At 40.4% G+C, this 25,007-nt stretch overlaps 1 protein-coding gene across 1 annotated transcript; it reads left to right on the forward strand.

The window, feature by feature from the left end:
- The first annotated feature begins 1,310 nt into the window (after window positions 1–1,310).
- On the forward strand, window positions 1,311–24,891 carry LOC139474507 (protein unc-45 homolog B-like). Its single transcript, XM_071257559.1, has 21 exons — window positions 1,311–1,545; window positions 2,817–3,018; window positions 3,742–3,917; window positions 4,231–4,320; window positions 5,010–5,177; window positions 6,097–6,304; window positions 6,611–6,778; window positions 7,859–8,027; window positions 10,083–10,152; window positions 10,865–10,957; window positions 11,851–11,985; window positions 13,808–13,902; window positions 14,189–14,330; window positions 14,979–15,119; window positions 16,377–16,492; window positions 16,616–16,682; window positions 17,897–18,010; window positions 19,027–19,142; window positions 20,590–20,707; window positions 21,550–21,696; window positions 21,859–24,891. Exons 1-21 carry the CDS (start codon window positions 1,531–1,533, stop codon window positions 22,144–22,146), a joined length of 2,838 nt encoding a protein of 945 aa, XP_071113660.1. The 5' UTR covers window positions 1,311–1,530; the 3' UTR covers window positions 22,147–24,891.
- The last annotated feature ends 116 nt before the right edge of the window (window positions 24,892–25,007 follow it).

The raw sequence follows: 25,007 nt of genomic DNA on the forward strand, positions 1-25,007 counted from the left end.
TATACAAAATAAACTGCCGGGCAAATAAAAGAAAACACTTGAAAACTGGATGTGACCACAAAATTACACACGTTTTAAAAACGTTACTTGGCTAAAAACAGTCGCCGAAACACTGCAAACTTGGAGTTCCAAACACAAAACTATGGTGTCCGTATGAAATACATCTGCATTGAATAACCATTTCGTGTTTGTTTCATTTTTATCTACATTCCAACATGGAATATTGTATATTTTCAGGAACGACATGGTGTGTGGCATACGACTCATCATATCCAAATATACACAGTCTAAAAAGACACAACCTTTAAATTTAGTTACAAATGGTCAAGTTCATTGTTGTATTGACTTTATAATATGACACAACAAAGATTCCCTTGGTTGGAACAATATTAACAAACTGGATGTACACGTGCAATATACGTCCACTTTCATTCCCCCAAAGTCAGAAGTACATGTAGTCAAGGACGATATATTCCTTTTCATTCCCCGCCATTATTTACCAGGGAGCGTCGTTCTTCGTAGATAGATTTATTTACATACATTTTTAAGAACAGATTTATTTATGAAGGACAAAAGAGGGTTGAACGTAATCATGACAATATGCATTCTGGTGACACTACATTCTCAGATGATTCTACAGGTCTCCAGATAATATTTTCAGCGGTATTGAATATTTACTTATAGGCTATCATTCAAATTGAGTATTGATAGTTTTTCTGTGGGTATTCACTATATTATTACTCCCATGAGTCCAGTCTATTTGGTATTTTTACACCGATTAGTAGAAATGTTTTGTACTAATGGTACTAATCTTCTATTCCAAAATTAAATGTGGAAAATTTTGTTCATCTTTAGCAGACAATATTTGAATAGTCCGAATTGATTTTCTTGAGTTACATATCTGTTTGTTTGGTATTACGATCTAACAATACAAACTTCTCAATTCCTTCATCTATCTATGAATTTAAAATGATTTTTTTCCTTTTCCTGAAACAAATAACCCTGTTCTCTTTTCTGAATGTTTAAATTCATACCTAATTTAAGCAAAAGAAATAGTAAAATTCCATTAAGAAATGCCAAGCTCCTAATTTATTATTCAATCAAAGGAAAAAAGGTCAGCATGCAGTAGGTGATATAAGAATATCTGAAATTCGATACACAATAAAATGTTAATATCTACTTGAGAGTGTCAGGTTACGAACGCCCTCCGCTAGCAGATGTCTAACATATCAAATTACCGTTACCATATTTGGAAAATGTCCAGTCAAGAGGACACATTAGAGTTATGCCCCCTTATGGGTGACATTATTTTAATGTCTGAAAAGTTATTCATCATTCACAAGGTAGCATTAGTGTTGTGAAATCACACTGACTGAGGCTTTCCACCTGATTTATATTTTGCTGAGAATCATTGAGTGGCTGAGATTTTTCTGGAATATTCTAAGAATAGTTATAAGAACTCTCTCGGCGGAAAGATCGGAAAACATTTACTTCCGCTTCAAGAACACAGGTGCTCGTGGGCAGGTCTGAATGCAGTTACTTGAGGTAAGGTTATGATTTATTACCTTGTGTATGGGGTATATTAAATCTATATGTCTATATTAATATGCGAGACACGAGTTTATACCGCTGATACACGTTTGATGTAGACTCCAGTTGTAACAATTAGCCGATGAGTCCTTTCAATAGTTTCATTCATTTTTAACTCGTCAGGATCATGTCATCTTCCACTCCCCAAGTTTCAGTAGAAACTCTTTCATTTATGTTGAATAGTCCATATCTACATATGCGCTAATTATAGTGTGAGAAGACCAAATACCGTTTTGTAGTTGCTAAAATATTTCTCGATCAATTGATATGACAGGAGTCTCAGAAATCCATTATCCTATTTAGGTGTTGTTCCTTAAAAAATTATAAGGGCTTGTGGGGAAGAGTGGCAGTGATCATGATTACCATAATACACGTTTCTAGATGCCCACAATAACTTGATGTGACCCAAAAACTTACATGTAATTTATTATGGCCCACTCGTTTATTTACTCAGCATCTGTGTATTGAAAAGTCTCATAAATACGATATATGAGCAAAATATGATATGTCGTTAAATCTGAAAATTAATTCCTCTATTCATGATATCGGTATGTATACTTTAACACAAAGCATGGTCAAAACATTGGTTGTATGATGTTTATCATGGCATTTAAGTATTTGTTTGCAAATACATGCAGAGGTGGCAACCACAGCTAAACCTATGAAATAGTTGGTACACCTCAGAACAGAATGTGTTTAGAAAGTTTGAAGTTATTGCCAGGTTTCCTGTAAACATGGCAGGTAGTATACACTATTTAAACAGTTCAGTAGCTGTTATTTCGTTGAGGTATATCGATGCGAAACCACAAACAAAAGCATTTTACATGAAAATAAGAATCTACAATGACTTACTAGCTGTACAACACTACAGTTACTATGGTTAATGTTCATCTAGGGTCAGGGATATGGGTGGAATTCGCTGTGCAGAGTTGCATCCCTTTGACTGCCAGAAACCTATGATTGTGGTTATGAATCCAGATTCATCCCGATTATGTTTCTAGGTTTGTCAGCCCCATACCCATGCTCGTGTGTTTCACCAAGTGGAAAACATCTGAGAACTGCATCACATGGGGCTTTCCTCCCACATTAAGCTGACACGCCGCGATATAACTGGAATACTGTTCAAAACGGTGTTCCACCCAACTCACTCATCCAGAATCATTATAACTACTAACTGAACAATTGAACATGTTTGGAATTATGCATTTTATTTGTATGTTGCCTAGATGGCTGACTCCAAAACATTGAAAGAAGAAGGAAACCAACTTTTCAAGGATGGCAATATTGACAAGGCTTTAGCCTGCTATACACAAGCTCTGGAACTCGGGCCCCTGAAGGAGGCAGAAAAGTCTGTCCTACACAAGAACAGAGCAGCTTGTTATCTGAAGAAGGAGCAGTATGAGAAGGTTATTGATGAGGCAACAAAATGTAAGCTCCAACATTTGTATACTACCATACTCAAAGTTATAAAACACCTGATTTCTTCAGGATTGTTAATTGTGCTGGGAATAGAATTTTTTTTTTTTTTTTTTTTTCTATCTGTCATATTTTACATTTCAATATCATACCTAGAGTGTGCATGGGTTTATTGTGACATTATTGGCATGTTTGTAGCAGGGGGGAATAGGATCTTGGTATAGGATCAGCTATATCACTAGCTATTACCATTATGTCATGTACATGTATCTTGCTTTGTATTATTGTGTTGATCACAACATTAAGCCAGCACGGAAAAATAGTATTTAATTAAATTTTATCACAATTTGTCCATTTTGCGTGATAGAGGTCTAAATTACAAACTAAGTTCTTTAAAATGCATTTTCAGTGTATGGATATCTGTACCATACGAAAATATGCTTTTTCAGAAGAATTGTGTGAGACATCATTAGCATGATGAAAACCATGTCATTGGTGCAAAATTGTTTTGATTGGAAATGCAACGTTCAGGCATGGAATTGGGGTCCATGTTACACAGAGGCCTCAATCGCTGTTGATGAAGAAGTCTTATCACACATACAAAACAATATTTTTTTAATTTATTTGTGTGATATGGATGAGTCCAAGACATATGCTCAGTCTCATTCATTTGTTCATGTGAAAAATGAGGTTCTCCGGGTTTTGTGAGAAATGTCATCTGTTTTGATTTTGCAGCTCTTGATCTGACTCCCAATGATCCTAAAGCTCTATTCCGACGTTGTCAGGCATATGAAATGCTGGACAAGCTAGATGAAGCCTTCCGAGATGCTGCAATTGTCATGAAGATAGACCCCAAGAATACAGCTGTCATGCCCATATTCAAACGTCTCAACCCAATAGTCCAGGAGAGGGTAGGACAACTTGCTGCTGCTGCTTCTGTTGTTGTCATTGTTATTGCTGTTGTTGTTGTTGCTGCTGTTGTATAAAAACATTGTCAAGTTCATTAGAATTTGGACAATAAGCCTATTCTAGATTTGTATTGCTGATCAATATTGCTTTTTGAAATCATGTATCAATGATGAGGTGCCACCAGTTAGGGTGTAATTCTCTGTGTTCATGCTATCAAAAGATGCAATCAAACTCTTTTCACGTGATGAATCATAAAACAGTAATAAGAAATAATGTAGAACAATATATAACGGCCACCCAATGCTTGTGTTTCAGACTAAGGCCCGTAACAGCACAGTTTCAAAAGTGACACAGATGTTCAACTTTGCTTTTGACCAAACAGTGGAGCTTGAAAAAAGGAAACAGGTGTGTGTTAGGAGCTCCCTACACTTCACCCTGTCTCGTGTTTGTATTCTTTAATGAAAATGTCAGCATTCTTGAAGTCTTGCCAGTACAACATGCTTTTATTGCTATTTCCATTGATTTCTCTGGCAATATACCACTGACATTTATCAAACATAGCTTAGAGATTCATTTCGTACTCAGTGATGACGAGATCACCCGTTTATCAAACAGTCAAACATCACATGAGGGCGGGACTATAAGGGGTCAATGGCTGTTTTTTTTACTCGGGGCATCTGCAGCACTGTGCAGCTATACACAATGTCTACTTTATAACTTTGCATCTTCACAACTTTCATCGTTGTGTCTACTTACGACCTTGAACTTTTTGTAGTAAATGAGAGTAGCCCCCCACCCAATGGATCAAGGGGACAGTCATTAGAAATGTCATCCTTGGTGTTCCATAATTGGTGTTGCCTATCGATCAATATTATTTTAATGTGAAGATTACTTAATGTGAAGCATTTCTACTGGACGAGACACCTGTCACATGACTGCAAAAGCACATGACCAAAACCGTTTGACATTCATATGTATTTCACGAAACTGTATTCTTAAATTGAAAACCTATTCGTTAATTTTATTGTGGCTATTCATGAAAAGCAGTAGCAGTAGTATCATCTATCCTCAACTTCTATGTTCATATGTCGCAGGCCCTGAACAACCTGATTGTCTTAGCCAGAGACGAGACGGGATCAGAACTCATCTGTCGTGAGAATGGCATCAGGAAGCTGATGGCAGTGTTGGAGGAGGCGCAGTTAGAAGTTGTTCAGGCCGCAATCCGGGTCCTTTCCCTCCTCAGCAAAGACAGCATGAAAAGGGTAAAAACTATACAATCATAATACTTTTGAGTGAGTGAGTGAGTGAGTCTCAGATGTTTACGACTTCGGTGAAACCCAAGAGCATGGATATGTCCTGACAAACCTAGAAACATAATCGGGGCGAACCGGGTTTCGAACTCACAATCATAGGTTCCAGGTCTGCCCAAGGGACACAACTCTGCACAGCGAATCACACCGCCTTAGACGACTGGACCACCTGTGCCCCCTAATACTTTTGAACTCTAATACTACTAATAGTGAATGTGTCAACATTTCCCCATTATGTAGATGGATGCTCATGATGTTAATCACTAGGTTGTATGGTCCAGACTCGATTATCTACAGACTGACATCATATAGCAGGAATATTGCTGAGTGTCACGTTAAACAACAAACAAAAAATCCTCTCAATATTTCAAACGAATAAATGTTTAGTATGTTTTGACAAGGGGAGTTGCATTCCTCTGTACCCTATCTAGATCCATGTATGTATCAGTGTCTAGCTCCATGTACATGTATGTATCAGTATCTAGGTCCATGTACATGTATGTATCAGTGTCTAGCTCCATGTACATGTATGTATCAGTATCTAGGTCCATGTACATGTATGTATCAGTGTCTAGGTCCATGTACATGTATGTATCAGTGTCTAGGTCCATGTACATGTATGTATCAGCATCTAGGTCCATGTACATGTATGTATTAGCATCTGGGTCCATGTACATGTATGTATCAGTATCTAGGTCCATGTACATGTATGTATCAGTATCTAGGTCAATGTACATGTATGTATCAGTATCTAGGTACATGCACATGTCTGTATCAGCATCTAGGTCCATGTACATGTATGTATCAGTGTGTGTATTGGGGACTGATGTTGATTATCAATTTCTGTTATTTCTCTGTTGCTATTTTCCAGTCCAAGGCAATTGTGGACATAGTTACAGTGCCCAAGATTCTACGTATGTTGGGATCTCCTCAAGCAGAAGTCTCTGACTCCTCGTCAGTGTTGATAGGAAACGTCATCACATACTACACCGGGGTGGACAAGTACCGTGAAGAAGTCAAGAAGTACGAAGCTGACCGGAAGAAAGGCGAGCGTGTCAGATACCCACATTTTAAAGTTGGTAGGTGACTATCTTATACACACCCTTCGTTTGGCATTTTTCATGCTTATTGGTCTATGTCTTCCTAACAAGATCTGAATTATTGTTGGGGGGGATGTTTCGTAACTATTTATTATTCTGATTTGGCAGCATGTTTTTGTATTATTTGATAGCTGAAAAGTTTTTTTTATTTGTTCTTTTAATTTGGTCTATGTTCTAAAGCTTTCTGTTTTGAAGTTTGGCAATACAGCTGGCTGTTCAGTATAGGTGGAATGTGATTAACAGTGTTTATTGTGTAATATATCATAACGTCCGTGTGTTTTACAGAGGAAGACGATGAAAGCTTTGTTGACCAAGTGTTCATGCTTTTGATCAACATGGTCGGCAATGGGAAGGTTTCTGCAGTGGGGCGAGACAATGCCATTGAACTACTCATCAAACACGTCACCTGGAAAGAGGGAGTCAACTGGACCAACAAGTTTCTCAAACATGATGGTATGTCGTGGCCATGATGTTACAGTTTCTGACATCTAGTCTTTACTTACACATATACTAGCATTTAGTCAACTCCATGATGGCTTAGGTGTTTCTGTGGAGAGATGCATCCCTTTCCTGCCAGGATCTGACTCTAACAGTATAGTGTCCTAGGTGAAGCTGTGTAGAGTTGTATCCCTTTCCTGCCAGGATCTGACTCTAACAGTATAGTGTCCTAGGTGAAGCTGTGTAGAGTGGTGTCCCTTTCCTGTCAGGATCTGACTCTCACAGTATAGTGTCCTAGGTGAAGCTGTGTAGAGATACATCCCTTTCCTGCCAGGATCTGACTCTAACAGTATAGTGTCCTAGGTGAAGCTGTGTAGAGATACATCCCTTTCCTGCCAGGATCTGACTCTCACAGTATAGTGTCCTAGGTGAAGCTGTGTAGAGTTGTGTCCCTTTCCTGCCAGGATCTGACTCTAACAGTAAAGTGTCCTAGGTGAAGCTGTGTAGAGATACATCCCTTTCCTGCCAGGATCTGACTCTAACAGTATAGTGTCCTAGGTGAAGCTGTGTAGAGTTGTGTCCCTTTCCTGCCAGGATCTACTCATTATTTGTTCAAATCCCTAACCTTAGCAGCATATGGTGTCATGGGTGTTTCTGTGTAGAGTTGCATCCCTTTTCTATCAGGATCTGCAGATTATTGGTTCGATTCCCTAAATCTATCAGTATATGGTGGCTTGGGTGTTGCTGTGTAGAGTTATGTCCCTTTCCTGCTAGGATCTGCTGATTATTGGTTCAAATCCCTAAATCTATTAGCATATGGTGGCTTGGGTGTTGCTGTGTAGAGTTGCATCCCTTTCCAGCCAGGATCATCTTATGATGGGTTTATGTTCTTTGGCCTGTCAGCACCACACAATGCAGTGCTTGTTAGGTTCAGTAAAACTGTAAGCATCTACAACCTGTGACACTTTTCCAACATTAAATTTGGAGGCAGTGATATATCTGACATTCTGTTGACAGTAGTACTATCCCCACCATGCACTCACTCTACTTCAGTGTATAATACATCATTGATGATCAATTCCCTACTTCTCCCAGGTGTTGAAAAGCTCCTGACAGTGGCCGGCACTGTGAAGGAGTATCATACACTTCCTGTCACTGAGAACACTCGCATGCATGCCTCCGTGGCCCTGTCCAAGATATATGATGACCTCAGCAGTGACCAGTTGAGGAACACATTCAAGGACCAGTGTACCGATTTCTTCAAGTAAGTGCATGCGAGGATGTAAATGTGAGTGTGACACATGGATTTGTTCACATGCTTGTAAAGAGTGTTGCCATGGTTACATGTATGTGTGTTATACTTACCTGTTCAGATCTTAATCTTCAGGTGAGGTGAAATTGGGTGTAACGTCGCGTCCAAGATTATTGCACTTATATAGCGACGTGCATGTACATGTATGTGTTTGTGTGGCTGCTTGTACTAGCCCGGACTGATGTCGATTTATACTGCTAGCCCACTGAGATATCATGCCGCAGTTTAACATGAATACCCCACTCAGACACAGTATACTGACTCCGAGCCGACCAGTCCTTGTTTTAGCCCCTTAATGCTGAGTATCAGGCAGGGTAACAACAAGTACCATCTTTAAACATCTTTTGGTATTACGCGGCCGGGGATCTAACCCCGGACCTTCTGCTCTCCGGGCGGACGCTTTACCACTAGACCACGGAGGCGGTCCTAAATCTTCAGAATGTCCCCAGGCTAAGGTGATGGAGTTAAAACACACGACCCAAAATTTCTAAATGTTTCTGAAAGGAGGCTGATTGTTCTCACGGGTAAATGAAGCTGCAGATTACTTGAGCTAATATGGAACCAAGGTTAGACAGTGCCACTGATCTGTTCATCCTAGAATAGTGAAAATCTAGAAGGACTAGTTGTCTTCTCTCCAATTCTGGTTATATACTCAGCATCATTATTGACGCATCACACAGATTATATTATATTAAAAAAAACATCACATTTTCAACTTCCAAGAGTGCAGTTTAGCTACATCTGGAATGAACCTAATTATACCCACATTGACTGTTACTTGTCTTGTAGTTTACATGCATGGGCTAAGCCACTGGTTGCAGCCAGGAGTGTTTCGGGTACCTTTTTCCATTACCTTCAATCTTGCACACGTTTGTTTTTTATGGTCGTTTGTTTTTTTGGTCGTTTGTTTTATGGTCATTTTTTATATGTTCTTCAACTGTAGATAACACTGTCAACAAACTCGAACCTACTAACCCTTGTTGTCATATGTAAGTAAGGATAAGAATTTATGGATGAACAACTTCTTTATTACAATTAAGAGCAACGTTTCGGTGTAGGTTCTAACACCGTTATCAAGCAAGGTGTGAGAACCTACACCGAAACATCGCTCTTAATTGTAATAAAGAAGTTGTTCATCCATAAACTCTTATCCTTTCTTAGTACTCCAACTTCTGAATGCCTATCAAAGAAGTTGTTGTCATATATTCATGATTTGTCACCCTATGTCCCTAGGTGTCCCTTCAAGAATGATGCTGAGTATATTATATAAACCACTCTTCGGAAATGAGATGTGGACGAGTTGCATATGACCAGAGTAGGGCTGGGACGAGTCCAAATTTACTACCCGGACACCCAACCCCCTATTACTCGACTCTACCCTGTACTTGCTGTAGGTCTCAAGAATTGAGTACAAAATGTCCGATTGGGAATAGTTTGACTGTAGCCCTGGAAAATTTACTTATTTGTATTGAGATACACATACTATTTAAACGATCTGGTCATGCATAGACTGAAGTTGACTGAAGTTTTATCCTTATTCAAACCTATAAAGGTCAGAAGGAATGGGTGCAAAGTCAGACTTGTGTGACTTGTAATGTAACCATGGAGTTCTAGATAATGTTTGTCCTTAAACAATAAATCACATGAATAACCGCGGGTCCGGGTTGTTCTGTGGGTACCCAGGTCTTTCTCAGTACCCATCCAACCCGAGTACCCGAGTTACCCGTCCCAGCCCAAGACCCGAGGAGTCTCTCACTGGACTGCTGGCATCAATCAGAAGCTCATGTACTTGGTTATTTCACAGAGGATCTTGATTAGTTCAGACACATTCAGGATCAAATTGACAGTCATTCATTCTACATATTACTATCATCTGAAGAAGCTGTAAAGTATCCTGAGGATTAAAAAATATAATAAAGATACTAGATTTGAGAAACAGGCATCTGTGAAGTATTCTGTATTAAGTTTGAGGATTTTAATACGTTGAAACTATCTGGTAACTTTCAGGGATCTGTTCAGTGAAGAAGACATGGAGTCAAAGGTGGAGGCCATCGAGGGAATCTCCACCCTGCTACAGGTAAACCAGACACACATCAACACATGTTCCCCCTTGCTACAGGTAAACCAGACACACATCAACACATGTTCCCCCTTGCTACAGGTAAACCAGACACACATCAACACATGTTCCCCCTTGCTACAGGTAAACCTGACACACATCAACACATGTTCCCCCTTGCTACAGGTAAACCAGACACACATCAACACATGTTCCCCCCTGCTACAGGTAAACCTGACACACATCAACACATGTTCCCCCTGCTACAGGTAAACCAGACACACATCAACACATGTTCCCCCTTGCTCCAGGTAAACCTGACACACATCAACACATGTTTCCCCTTGCTACAGGTAAACCTGACACACATCAACACATGTTCCCCCTTGCTACAGGTAAACCAGACACACATCAAAACATGTTCCCCCTTGCTACAGGTAAACCAGACACACATCAACACATGTTCCCCCTTGCTACAGGTAAACCAGACACACATCAAAACATGTTCCCCCTTGCTACAGGTAAACCAGACACACATCAACACATGTTTTTAAGCAGAATTTTTGTCAACAAAAATGTACACCAATATGTTTATTTTGAAAGTAAATTTCAGGCATTACTGAACAGGCTAGATTTTAATCATTTGTATTATTATTGAAGAGTTTCCCATTTTGAATATGAATTATCATATGGCCAGTTGGTTGGAGTAGCAGTGTTGTCCTGATTTCAGGGTCCATTTGAAGTGGGCAACTTGATCCTGGGCACACAGGGAGTCACACAGATTATGTTTGCCCTGGCCAACAGTGAGAGCAGGCTGCATCAGGTGAGACAGTCGTAGTTATTAGTCAGTCAGTCTTTATTTCTGCACTAAAGTCCTGACCAATTGATTAGTGATGACTGACTCTTGTCATCACCACAGGTTCATTTACAACTTTGGAAATTTCTGCCGTCATATTTATCATGTCGGCCATTTTGACGTCTAGTACTTGATGTTAATGTATTACGACGTGCTGTTACTGTGACTGACTGACAGAGGTAGTGGGGCGGTCTGGTAGCCTAGTGGTTAAAGCGTTCGCTCGTCACGCCAACGACCCGGGTTCGATTGTTTGAAGCCCATTTCTGGTGTCCCCCGCCGTGATATTGCTGTAATATTGTTAAAAGCGGCGTAAAACCATTCTCACTCACTCACTCACAGAGATAGTTTTTACAGACCTTTCTCATGTTATAATGATATTATTTGAAGATGTTTGTTGTAAACAAAATACAAAAGATACCGTAGAATAATATGGGCATACATACACTCTTGTCACCTCTCCTAATGAAGAACTACATTCATTCAGCTGGTTGTTGTATGGCTGTCAGTATAAACATGAAGTCACACATACTAAATAAAATTGTAAAAAAAAGTGATGTAAAAGATTATAAGAATTGACTTTTACTTTGTATGAGTTCATTGGAGTATGAACATTCACAGAGTGAGGGTCAAACAAACAGTCAGTTCTTAAATGTTAATATATACTTCTCAATTTTAAGAAAATAATTTTGAATAAAATAATTATTTTTCCCAAATTGCTGCCCAGGGGCAATAATTACTTTTAAATCCCAATTAAATCCATATATATGTCACTGTGCTATCTTCATTGTTCAGTGTTGTGGGCCAGCAACTGCGTGTTAGATAGAAAATGTAATCATATAATTTATATTGTTTGATCACAGAGGGTTGCAGTTGAAGCTATAGTTAATTCCGCCTCAAAGAAGGAGCGATGTTCTGGCATCCTGAAAGATGCTGTGCCCATTCTGAAGGGTCTGTACCAGTCTGCCGACGATCACATCCGAGTCCGAGCGCTTGTGGTAAGAACCTTCCAGTTAGCATCTTTAATTATAAACTGGATATTGACTATTGGTTTGGATGTCACTTGTTTTTTCATAATAACCTCTCAGGAGGTTTCACATTTTCCTAGTAAGACCTCATCCCAAGTATGAGGTTTTTCTTTTTCCTTGTAAGACCTCATCCCGGGTATGAAGTTTTACTTTTCCTAGTAAGACCTCATCCCATGTATGGGGGCGGATGGGTAGCCTAGTGAATAAAGCGTTAGCTCGTCACGCTGAAGACCCGGGCTTGATTCCCGACATGGGTACAATGTGTGAAGCTCATTTCTGGTGGCCCCCGCCATGATATTGCTGGAATATTGCTAAAGGCGGCGCAAAACCAAACTCACTCACTCACTCATCCCATGTATGAGGTTTTACTGTTTCCTTGTTAGACCTGATGAGTGGAGTAGCAGATAAAGTCTGCACTTAGTGTTTTAAATGTCCTATGCTCCAAAATCAAAGACAAGAATTGAAACTTTTTAATTATGCATGATGAGAATCGCACCCACAACTTCCTGATCAATATACAGGCACTCTAACCATTGCTCAAGTACTGGTTTTAGTGTATATTACCGATCTTCCTGAGGCAAGGGAGTTAACTGACAAGGGAAGGGAGTTAAGCTAGAATTTGTGGTCTCGATCGTAGTGCCACCGGTGGCTATTACGAGTTATGTCCCTTCCCTGTCCCTCCTATTGACCAATCAGATTTCACCTCTCATGTCACTTGCGTTTGCTCCAGACTATATGGCGGCGCCCAGTCAAGACAATTTGATCGATAATCAAGATCTATTCCGAAATAAAACGGGTGCAAAGTGCATCAAATCATAATAACCTTGATCATAAACATGAAAAGATTTGGAAATATCTGTTCACGCTAAGTTGTCTGTACACAATTGACCAATATCAACATGGCAGTTTACAAATCGGATGTTGATTTCGTTAAGTGATTTTGATTGGGCTGTGCATAGACTCGTTAGTCCAGCCAAAATTTAACTCCATAATTCCAGCCTAATTTCGGCAATGGTTGAAACTGGACTTTTATAGTCTCAGGAAGTTGATATTCCCTGTCCAGATATATTTTACAAGTATTTCTTTAGGTTGTCGTAGCTTACTTTTATGATAAACAAATATTGATAAATGCTGTTTCGAAGGTTCATAAGTCGGATAAAACACAACTCCTAGGTTTTTGTTGACATTGTGAAATCTGGCCGAAGTGCCCGAGTCTGTAAAACTTGGGGTGTTAGCCTGAAGATTTACAAGCCAGGTCTCTGCAGACCTTACATAACTATTACAAATCTGTGACTAGACAGAAGCCTGTAAGAATATTTACATCAGGTCAATAAGCTTGGTTGATGATGGTTTATAGCTTTATACAACTAGATATGGTTGCTGGGACCACTTACACAAAGCAATCTTAGCGCTAAGATGATCGTAACTCCCATACTTTAACATTGGCTTACAATAGTCTTAGCGCTAAGATCACTTTGTGCAAGTGGGTCCTGGACACCAAGCCTGTGCCAGAAACCTATTATCATGTATATGTTTCTTGACATGCACCATGTCAAGGTTATATAACTGACATGCTGTTCCAAGCGACGATAAACCCGACTCACTCACTCATTCACTTATAGAGTCAAAAATTTTGGCATGACCAGTCACATGACAGCCCAGGGACTCGGATTAGCACATGCCCTTGAAAGAATGAATCTTTGTGCATCAGTATTTGTGTTTGAAGATGTTTATGCTGTTGGCCTTCAACATCTGGGATGCTAGATATTTCATGGTGGGCTTTCTTTCACAGGGTCTTTGTAAGCTAGGCAGTTTCCATGGCAGCGATGCCAGTGCTAAGCCAATGGCTGATGGATCCAGCTTGTCACTGGCCAAGTCGTGCAGAAAGTAAGTCATCCATTCCACAGGGAAGCATCCATGATTGTTGTTTGCCTCTTCATTGTACAATTTCATTTCTTGAATTTATGTAGCTTGAAACTGATTTCCAATAACCAGATTTTTTTATCGATCAACACAATTTTGATTATCAATAATTAGAATATGTATCCTCAAATTGCACAACTTGACATAGATAGTAAGCATATATAGAAGACAACGCAGGACTGTTCTAATGAATTATTTCAGATTACCATGACAGCTGTATGTATGAATGTGGTGTTGGTGTATTCTCTAGATTCTTGACCAACCCTGCTAAAGATGTTGACCTGCGGAAGTGGGCCACAGAGGGGCTGGCGTACCTCACCCTGGATGGTGATGTCAAGGAGGAGTTGATAGATGATGCCGAAGCCCTCAAGTCCATCTTTGACATAGCTAAGGTAATTCTGAACAGTCTTGTTACATAAAGACCCGTGAAGATCCAGGGTAGAATAGGTCTTCAGCAACCTATGCTTGCCGTAAAAGGGGACTGCTTGTCGTAAGAGGTGACTAACGGGATTAGTTTGTCAGGCTCACTGACTTGGTTGATTAATGACATCGTATCCCAATTGCGTAGATCGATGCTCATGATATCAATGACTGGATTGTCTGGTCCAGACTTGATTATTTACAGATCGCCATCATATAGCTGGAATATTGCTGAGTGCGGCTTTAAACAACAAAGAAACAAACAACGTAAACAGGGTTCAATAACTATGCATGCTAGATGATACTAAAATAATACAATTATTAGAAACTGTTAATGTGTGATTACTGATTAAATGTATTGCATATTCTGTAACCAGTGCCCATCCCTTTGAAAGCATTTAGCATTATCTTCCCCACCTGCCAAACAAGATAATGTTATGCCAAGAGATTCATGTACGGATACTTGATTACGATTAATCTTTATTAGAAATTAATGTTTTGAACTTGTAACTGCCCCCTTGTTGATGATGAACTTGCATATGTTGCTTGTGTTGATGTAGAAACCATTCCAAACAAGAGCATCTTTAGTCATGTTGATGACATATTGACTATGTCTTCAGAGTAAAGAGAAGAATGTGGCGTATGCGGCCATCACTATCATGGTGAACCTCACCAACAGCTACGACAAGCAGGACATCATGCCAGAACTCATTGAGCTAGCCAAGTTCTCCAAGCAACATGTTCCTGAAGAACATGAAAAGGTTTGTGGAATTGTTCTATGAAAGTTTGATTTGACTTTTTAGCAATTTACGTATTAATATTTTTATTAGCATCTTGCTGAAAAGTTGCTGTTCCTTGTAATACAGTAGAACACGGATATAACAAACATGGATTATCATATACAATTTACGAACATAAAGAACTCTCTACAGCGAACTAACATATATAGCGAACTGATATCTGATCCCCAAAAAGCCCAAATACCACTAATTAGTGACGTGTATAGCGAATGGAGAAATCTCGTTCAGTGTCAGGTGTTACAATTGGCTATACGCAATCAGCAGGGATTCTACACATTCAGCGGTGACGAGTCAACCTTGTTTATCTTGCTTAATGTTAATCTTACCTGTAATTGGACTAATCTTGTCTGTAAAACAAATTATGTGTATTTATCCAAGGTTGCTGATGTTTCCGAGCGAAAACGTATATAACAAACAGACTATATAACGAACTGTCTCCGGTCCCTTGTAGTTCGTTATATCCATGTTCTGCTGCAGTTAGAGATTGAGTAACTTTGTTGGGATATAATGGTACTGATCCTGACATTGATGTTGTCAAGAAGTACTGTAATAAGTAGCAACAGCTGCATAAGAATGTCACATGGACAGCAAACACACTGAAATGGTTCACTGGTCCAAGAACTCCATGTTTTGTTCGATCCATGTTGTGATTTTTTTTTAGTCGTTAGCTGATTGATGAAAGTGACACTTCGGCATGCATATCCACTAACCTTCTAAACCCTCAGGACCGCCTCCGTGGTCTAGTGGTAGAGCGTCCACCCGGAGAGCAGAAGGCCCAGGTTCGATCCCCGGCAACGTCATACCAAAAGACATTAAAAGATGGTATTTGTTGTTACCCTGTCTGGCGCTCGGCATTAAGGGGCTAAAACAAGAACTGGTCAGCTCGGAGTCAGTATACTGTGTCTGAGTAGGGTATTCATGTTAAACTGCGGCATGGTATCTCAGTGAGCTAGCACTATAAATTGGCATCAGTCCGGACTAGTACAAGCAGCCACACAAACACATACACGTACATGCACGTCGCTATATAAGTGCAATAATCTTGGACACGATGTCAAACCCCATTTCACCTCACCTCACCTCTAAACCCTCAGCATCAATCACTGGACAAACTGGTCCAGATTCAATTATTTACAGTTCACTCTCACACAGCTCGAATATCTCTGCGTGCAGCATTAAACAACAAAGAAACATACATAATATGTGGCATACTTGCAGGACAAGATGGAGTTTATCCAGTCTCGGATCCAGAAGCTGGCGAAGGCCGGCGCTGTGAACGCCCTGGTGGCGCTGTCGACCACGGAGAGCAAAAACAGCAAGGAGCTCATCGCCAGGTAGGCCTATCGGAGAAGTGTAGCTGTGTCTTAACAAAATGTGATCAATGTCAACCAGAAATAAGTGCCTTAGACCTATTTATATTTGTGAAATACTTACAAGCTGTATCTTTTCTTTTGCAGAGTGTTCCTGAGCATTGCCACAGAGGAGAACCTGCGTGGTCTCATTGTGCAGCAGGGAGGGGCCAAGGTGGGTGTGACTCAGAAGTATGTAAAGTGATAGAGGGGATTCAAGGGAAGGTCTCCAGTTCCTTATGGGGGGATTCAGGGATTCAAGGGAAGGTCTCCAGTTCCTTAAGGGGGGATTCAAGGGAAGGTCTCCAGTTCCTTATGGGGGGATTCAAGGGATTCAAGGGAAGGTCTCCAGTTCCTTATGGAGGGATTCAAGGGTAGGTCTCCAGTTTCTTATGGGGGGATTCAGGGATTCAAGGGAAGGTCTCCAGTTCCTTATGGGGGGATTCAGGGATTCAAGGGTAGGTCTCCAGTTCCTTATGGGGGGATTCAAGGGAAGGTCTCCAGTTCCTTATGGGGGGATTCAAGGGAAGGTCTCCAGTTCCTTATGGGGGGATTCAAGGGAAGGTCTCCAGTTCCTTATGGGGGGATTCAAGGGTAGGTCTCCAGTTCCTTATGGGGGATTCAGGGATTCAAGGGAAGGTCTCCAGTTCCTTATGGGGGGATTCAGGGATTCAAGGGTAGGTCTCCAGTTCCTTATGGGGGGATTCAGGGATTCAAGGGAAGGTCTCCAGTTCCTTATGGGGGGATTCAGGGATTCAAGGGTAGGTCTCCAGTTCCTTATGGGGGGATTCAGGGATTCAAGGGAAGGTCTCCAGTTCCTTATGGGGGGATTCAAGGGAAGGTCTCCAGTTCCTTATGGGGGGATTCAAGGGATTCAAGGGAAGGTCTCCAGTTCCTTATGGGGGGATTCAAGGGTAGGTCTCCAGTTCCTTATGGGGGATTCAGGGATTCAAGGGAAGGTCTCCAGTTCCTTATGGGGGGATTCAAGGGAAGGTCTCCAGTTCCTTATGGGGGGATTCAAGGGAAGGTCTCCAGTTCCTTATGGGGGGATTCAAGGGAAGGTCTCCAGTTCCTTATGGGGGGATTCAAGGGAAGGTCTCCAGTTCCTTATGGGGGGATTCAAGGGAAGGTCTCCAGTTCCTTATAGGGGATTCAGGGATTCAAGGGTAGGTCTCCAGTACCAGTCAAATGCTTGTTTGTCTGGTCAAGATTTGCTAGTTGGTACATAGGTTTGGAAAATCATCTCAATAAAGCCCTTAATCATACCTCAAGAGGTATTTTTAGGTAGTATTTAGGTATTTAGATGGTCCTATTATTTTGAGTCACATTACCAGGCAGTGACAACCAACTGATTTAATGCAGTGTTGTAATTATTTTGGATGTTGCCAGGTACTGCTACCGCTTTCCCTGCAGAGCACGGACATTGGGGAGGTACTAGCGGCACATGCTCTCGCCAAGATTGCTGTGACAATGAACCCGGAAGTAGCCTTCCCAGGCCAGAGGGTAAGTGGGCACATACCCAGAAGCATGTAGGAATGTCAGGCTTTGTCTGTTTAGGAATGCTGGTCACGTAACTAGCCAAACTTCCATATATTGTGTGGAGGTCACATTTTGTATTGTTCTTCTAAATGTGGTGATGTGGACCCGGTACGTCTTACTTTAAGAGAGGTTGCCTCCGTGGACGAGTGGATGGTGCATCTGCCCAGAGAGAGGAAGGTTGTGGTTCCATCCCCGACTGCGTCATACAGTAATAGATTAATAAATATGGTACTTGTTGTTACCATGCCTGGCGCTCAACAATAAGAGGATAAAATAAGGACTGGTCAGCTTGGAGTCAGCATACTGTCTCAGTGGGGTATCCATGTTTAACAGTGACATGGACTCTCAGTGGGCTAGCACTCTAAAACCAGCTTTAGTCTTGACTTGTACCAGCAGCCACACACACACATGCATGCATGTTACTATATATAAGAGCAGTAATCTTGAACATGATGTTAAATCCCATTTCTCCTCACCTAAGTTAGATAGACCACAAGAGTTTCTCAATAAATAAATAATATGTCCATTATAAAGAAGATGTGGTAGAAATGTAGCTGTAATTCATAAACCTGATTTTGATATCTTGACTGTATACCATACTCTGTAGCATGTATACTACATGCTGGTATGTCCCGTGAAGATTCTGGGTTAGAATAAGTCTTCAGCAACCCATGCTTGTCATAAGATGCGACTAACAGGATCAGGTGGTCAGGCACGCTGACTTGGTTGATGCATAGATCGATGCTCATGATGGCAAACACTGGATTGCCTGGTCCAGACTCGATTATTTACACCCCGCTGTCATATAGTTGGAATATTGCTGAGTACGGCGTTAAAGAACAAACAAACAACTATGCTGTAATAGGCATGAAAAGAGGACGTGATTGATTATATATGTTATGTACATCCATATCTTGAGAGAGGAATTGTTTAACTCCTTTCAAGAATCCATGATTGTGATATCATTAACATTGTTACAGATGTATGAGATTGTCCGGCCATTGATCAGCTTGCTTCAAGTGGAAAGGTCTGGGCTGCAGAATTTCGAAGCACTTATGGCTCTCACTAACCTTGCCTCGGTCAGTGATTCCGTCAGGTGAGAGAAAGTTTTTATTTAATCAGATTTCCAACTTTGTGTATCTTTTTTATCTCAGTTATATTTCCTGAGGGAATAGAAATCCCTATGTATGGCCCAGTCGTCTAAGGCGCCGCGATTCGCTGTGGAGAGTTGCGTCCCTTGGGCACGCCAGAAACCTATGATTGTGGGTTCGAATCCCGGTTCGCCCCTATTATGTTTCTAGGTTTGTCAGCACCATACCCGTGTTCGTGGGTTTCACCGAATTGGTAAACGTCTGAGACCTGCATCACTTCGGGCTTTCCTCCCACATTAAGCTGACACGCCGTGATATAACTGCAATACTGTTAAAAGCTGCGTTAAACCCAACTCACTCACTCAATCACTCACTCACTCAATCACTCACTCACTCACTCACTCACTCACATTCACTCTACATGTTGTCAGCAGGAGTAGGATGCAAACCACTCAAGCAATCCACACATACACTGAAAATAAGATTCCCGACAATAAACAATCCAGGGATTATCTTGTCCAGATTTGATTATGTGCAGACTGTCATCATTTAGATGGAATATTTGGCTTTAGACAACAAACAAACGTAAGAGTAACGCAATGCAAATACAGACAGGAACAAGTTTGTATGACATGGGCTTCAATGCATCAAGTGACCTATTGGCTAATGATTGTGATGCTACCATGCAGAGTGATAGTAATCAGGACAAGTGGCATGCTTCAGTCAGTAAAGATGGTTGTGTTCAGAGCTTCAGTTTATCATCGAACAGTGTGAGTGAATGTTGTTAAATGTGACAGTTCGCAATATAGCGGCTATATCATGGAGCTTGTACATAATCAAGTCTGGACCATACAATCCAGTGCTATCATGAGCAACATCCCTATTGGGGTATGACATCATGAGCATTGATCCATGCAATTGGGATACAATGACATGCGTCAACCAAGTCAACGAGCCTGACCACCCGATCCCGTTAGTCGCCTCTTACAACAAGCATAGTCACCTTTTACGGCAAGCATGGGTTGCTGAAGACCTATTCTACCCGGGATCTTCATGGGTCTAGGGTATGATGGCACCCAGTCAACCTAGTTACCGAGTCTGGCCACCAGATACAATTCAGATGCCTCCTATGACAAGCATAGGTTACTGGGTACCACTTACACCCTTTAATCCCCACAGGCCTTTAGACTTAAAAGTCAATCAGTTTTTAGGGCAGTGTACAGACAAAATGAAAAAATCAGAATATGAAAATGACACCTAGAAATATAAAAAAAACCCTGCAAATGTGATCTTGAACTTGCAGGAAATGTGGATAAGATGTTGTGTAACAGACTTCTACCATGTGTTAGTGAAGGACAGGAAACACTTGCACGAAATGTTGTGTTCCTGAAATATTGGTATTAGTTACCAAGTGATGATGATTATGATGATACCAACCTTTTTGTCTTACAGAAATCGCATTGTATCCGAAAAGGGAATCCCCGCCATAGATAATTACATGTACGAGGAACATGAGATGTTGAGGCGCGCAGCCACGCAGTGCATGTGCAACTTGGTCATGAATGAGAAGGTTAGTAGTAGTAGTAGTAGTACATGTAGTAGTAGTAGTACATGTAGTAGTAGTAGTACATGTAGTAGTAGTACATGTAGAAGTAGTAGTAGTAGTAGTAGTACATGTAGTAGTAGTAGTAGTACATGTAGTAGTAGTAGTAGTACATGTAGTAGTAGTAGTACATGTAGTAGTAGTAGTAGTACATGTAGTAGTAGTACATGTAGTAGTAGTAGTACATGTAGTAGTAGTAGTAGTACATGTAGTAGTAGTAGTAGTAGTAGTAGTACATGTAGTAGAAGTAGTACATGTAGTAGTAGTAGTAGTAGTAGTAGTAGTACATGTAGTAGTAGTAGTAGTAGTAGTACATGTAGTAGTAGTAGTACATGTAGTAGTAGTAGTAGTAGTAGTAGTACATGTAGTAGAAGTAGTACATGTAGTAGTAGTAGTAGTAGTAGTACATGTAGTAGTAGTAGTAGTACATGTAGTAGAAGTAGTACATGTAGTAGTAGTAGTAGTAGTAGTAGTACATGTAGTAGTAGTAGTAGTAGTACATGTAGTAGTAGTAGTAGTACATGTAGTAGTAGTACATGTAGTAGTAGTAGTACATGTAGTAGTAGTAGTAGTAGTATAATTGTGTAAGAATAGTTTTGGGGATAAGTATAGTACAGTAATATACTGCTATGTTATTACCTGTGTAGTACCAGCAGAAGAAAGTAGAATGTCTGGCTGTGCTACAAGTAGAACTACCAGTAGTTGAAGCAGACCGTCTAGTGTGATCTAGTGGGTGTGGCACGTGGTCCTGTATGCAGTGCACAAATCAGGTGAAAGTGTAACTAGTATTGACTGACATCTTGTCTCAGGTTATCAAGCTGTATGAGGGGGAGAATGACCGTGTCAAGCTGATGGTGTTGTTCTGTGGGGAGGAAGACCTAGAGCTGAGACTGGCAGCCGCCGGCGCCATTGCCATGATCTCATCACTGCCCTCAATAGCCAAGAAGATAATAGAGGTAGGTACTTCAGAAGTGGCCTTACGGTTCTTTCTTACTAAGCATCATCTAAAAATCTGTCTTCTGACTAATCTGTTATCATTCAACAGTATCCAATCTCAATGAACAAACCAAACGTTTGACACAAAACAAGTACATTATTGTGTAAAATGATTGTTGCAGGTTAAAGGGTGGTACGAGATCATCCAGGGACTGGCTGTGGAGGAAGACGTCCAACTCCAACACCGGGGCTGCCACATCCTCAAAAACATGATGGTCGACCGGGACACCGCTGAGAAGATTGTAGCTTCCCAGGACTTCGAAGTGTTGATGGCTATCACAATGTTGAAAGATCCCCAGCGGGAGGCCGCCACAAAGTGTGCGAAGGAGGCACTGGATTTGGCAGAGGAGCATGGTCTCATCAAACCCAAGGCCTCCGTAGAAACACTGGAGGAGGAGGAGGAGGACTGAGAAGGGCAGACGTCTGTACAGCGTGTCTCATCAGCAGAGGAAAGATGGTTAAACTGAAGTTTCCTGGTGTTCCCAGAGTAGCGGCCTTTGAGGAAAGTGCCGTTCCTGTGATGCTGCATCCACACTGGAGGGTCAGGGGATGGGTATTGTGCTTGTGACATATATTGAACTCAGCTTTGTCTCAGTATATTTAGAAGAACACAATTCTTTGGTAAACATCAACCTGGGCCTGCTGACGAGCAAAATTGAATTGGAAAATAGTTTCATTTTTGGTGACACAAATTAACAATATTTTCTTCAATGGTGCAACTGTTCAATTGACTCACAAGATGTCAATATATCAGTCGATGGCCTGTCTAGGAAACAAGGCTGAAACAGTGTTGATCTTGTGGCGAAACAAACAGTCATGTTCTAAGAAAGTTTGATTTGCTTCAAGACAAATAGCATGTGCAATATATGTGACCATATGTTAGTGTGCTACTGAGATGATTTGAAACAAGTTAACAAGTTGGATGTGGAATAGGTCTCCCAACTTCACAACACACGACAACTTCACCATGGGGAGTCTTGGTACCAACACTTTCAGCAAGGCGTGTACAGTTGCCTGCAGTGACAGGGGTACCCAGCTGTTCAGCTTTTGCTGTTATTATACCGAGTGTAAATATTGTAGCATGAATCAAAAATGTGCCAAGAAATTCAGGATTTGTCCCATACTTCTTACTGTGTGTACAGATGTACTGCAGTATTGTTATCAGTTGTCGATACATCATTCTTACACCATTTATGATTTCATTGTATGTTAGCATACACAAGTAATATGAGAAAACTGACCGATATAATACAACACATCTTGATGTAGATAGGTATAACCTATGTGAATATTATTGAAAATGTACTTCATAAATAAAGCATATTTATATTTATTATGTTAGATATTCTGGAATATTGTATTCATTCACTTCATTATTTATTAATAGGTAAATCAATTGGAACATGCCATGATTTATTTATGTTGGGCTACCTATCGTGACTACTCTTATCAAGGACATGCATTTCTTACTAATCAGTGCTATGTGGTAGCATGGTTTCATGGTATATTTTGCTCATCAGATTTTTGTCATGTTAAATATTTTTTATAGAAGTTAATATATGAAGCCCTTGAGTTAGGCATGGATACATGGTACCTCTCAGTGGATTATACACCAGTCTCTTGTTCCACCTTTTGTTTGTGATCAACATTTCTTGCAGTAGCCTTTCTTGTAGACTAGGAGCTCAATGTGATTGCCATGGAGATCAAGAGATGTGTTCACTATTACTTCAAATCTGATCCAGACAGTATGTTTCCCTTTCAGTGCCTCATTTGTAGCTGTGTACAGTGTCATCTATTTATCTATGCAAATATGAACAACTGTTCTGAAACCAAGGTAACAGACACACAATTTGTTAACACAGATTTATTATCCAAAACTGGCTCCCACAGGAGATATCGCTTGGATTAGATCAAGCGATATCTACACTGTAGATATCGCTGCGATGAAATTACATCACAATGCTTTGCAGACCATTGTGACGTCACTGGTTACCATGACGTCACAATCAAATGACATCACTAATGGCTCTGCTACTGAAGCTGTTAGCAGTACTTTTTACTCTGAAGACACTGCTAATTACTGTCTACAAATTGAAAAAGTCGGAAGAATGATGTTGAATGATAAATAAAATCTCACCCTCGTGTCTTTTGATATCAAATATATCAACACTCATTGATAAAAGTGGCAAAAATCCTCGGCAAGCCTCGGAATTTTTCCACATTTATCAACTTGTGTTGATATATTTGATATCAAAAGACACTTGGGTGAGATTCTCTATATATGGCCCACGTAGTCTTGCCTTCAGACGTACTGGGAATATGGAAATACGTACTCTACAAGTGTACTGTGTTTACTATTGCTGTGGGAGAACTGCCAGGACTTCGTTAATTGGTGCATTCAGGTCCCAAGGACAGGTCATTCCTACATTGAACCTGTTAGACAAGGATCAGTAGTATTTTCATGCATCTAATGTTTATCAAAGTCAAACTTTATAAAGTAAAATGTTTAAATGTTTTTGCTTCGTCTGTTTAATTTGATAAGTCATTTTCATAAGTTGGTCAGTTCATGGCAAGATGTGTGTGCACATATATGTGTACTGTTTTAGAGCAGGTAGTTTTATATTTTTAAAGTAGCATTAATATGTGTTTATCTCAGAGAGGGCTTTGTTATTACAACAGAACTGTAGTGCATTTGATGAACTATGATTTGAGGAGTTAGTAGTTACCATACTTTTAATTGAGTTGTAATTAAGTTGTAATGTTTTAATTTTCGTATCCAGCAAAAGCTCAAGCCAAAAATATTTCAACTACACATATTGTTAGTCTATTCTTGGTGATGTGGCTTTTTATGGTCTGTTGAATCAATAAACCGAAAAATGTTAAAGGTGCCAGTATTTATCCCAGTTGAATGCTGTGTGTAGGTGGTGCCCCCTATGCCTGCAGTGGGTTTAGTGGCCGAGTTCACCAGTTGGTTGTAGCAGTCCCACCGTCACTGACTACGAGGCACTGCATGGTCCTGGTGCTCAATGAATACTCTACCATATTAGAGTGTATACCATTTTTCATAGCATGTGTATAAAGTCTATCCATCATTGGTTGTGTGTGTGAATCTGAATGACTGAGCGTATTTATTATGGATTGTCAATAAATTTTGTAGAAACTGATGATTGTGTTGTAACTTCCAATGGACATCTTTGGAGTTGAGTTAGTTCCACAGGAGTAGTCTCCCTTGATTGGCTGAATGTAGGCAGGGATACAATTTATCACTTTG

This window comes from Haliotis cracherodii, unplaced genomic scaffold (assembly GCF_022045235.1).
Source record: "Haliotis cracherodii isolate W230 unplaced genomic scaffold, xgHalCrac1.p SCAF_1, whole genome shotgun sequence".
Taxonomy (NCBI): domain Eukaryota; kingdom Metazoa; phylum Mollusca; class Gastropoda; order Lepetellida; family Haliotidae; genus Haliotis; species Haliotis cracherodii.

Excerpts from the sequence above, each read along its gene's own strand:
- LOC139474507 (XM_071257559.1), top strand. Across the intron at positions 3,918-4,230 it reads ACCCAATAGTCCAGGAGAGG|ACTAAGGCCCGTAACAGCAC; the intron begins GTAGGACAACTT and ends CTTGTGTTTCAG. Across the intron at positions 21,697-21,858 it reads TAGCCAAGAAGATAATAGAG|GTTAAAGGGTGGTACGAGAT; the intron begins GTAGGTACTTCA and ends TGATTGTTGCAG.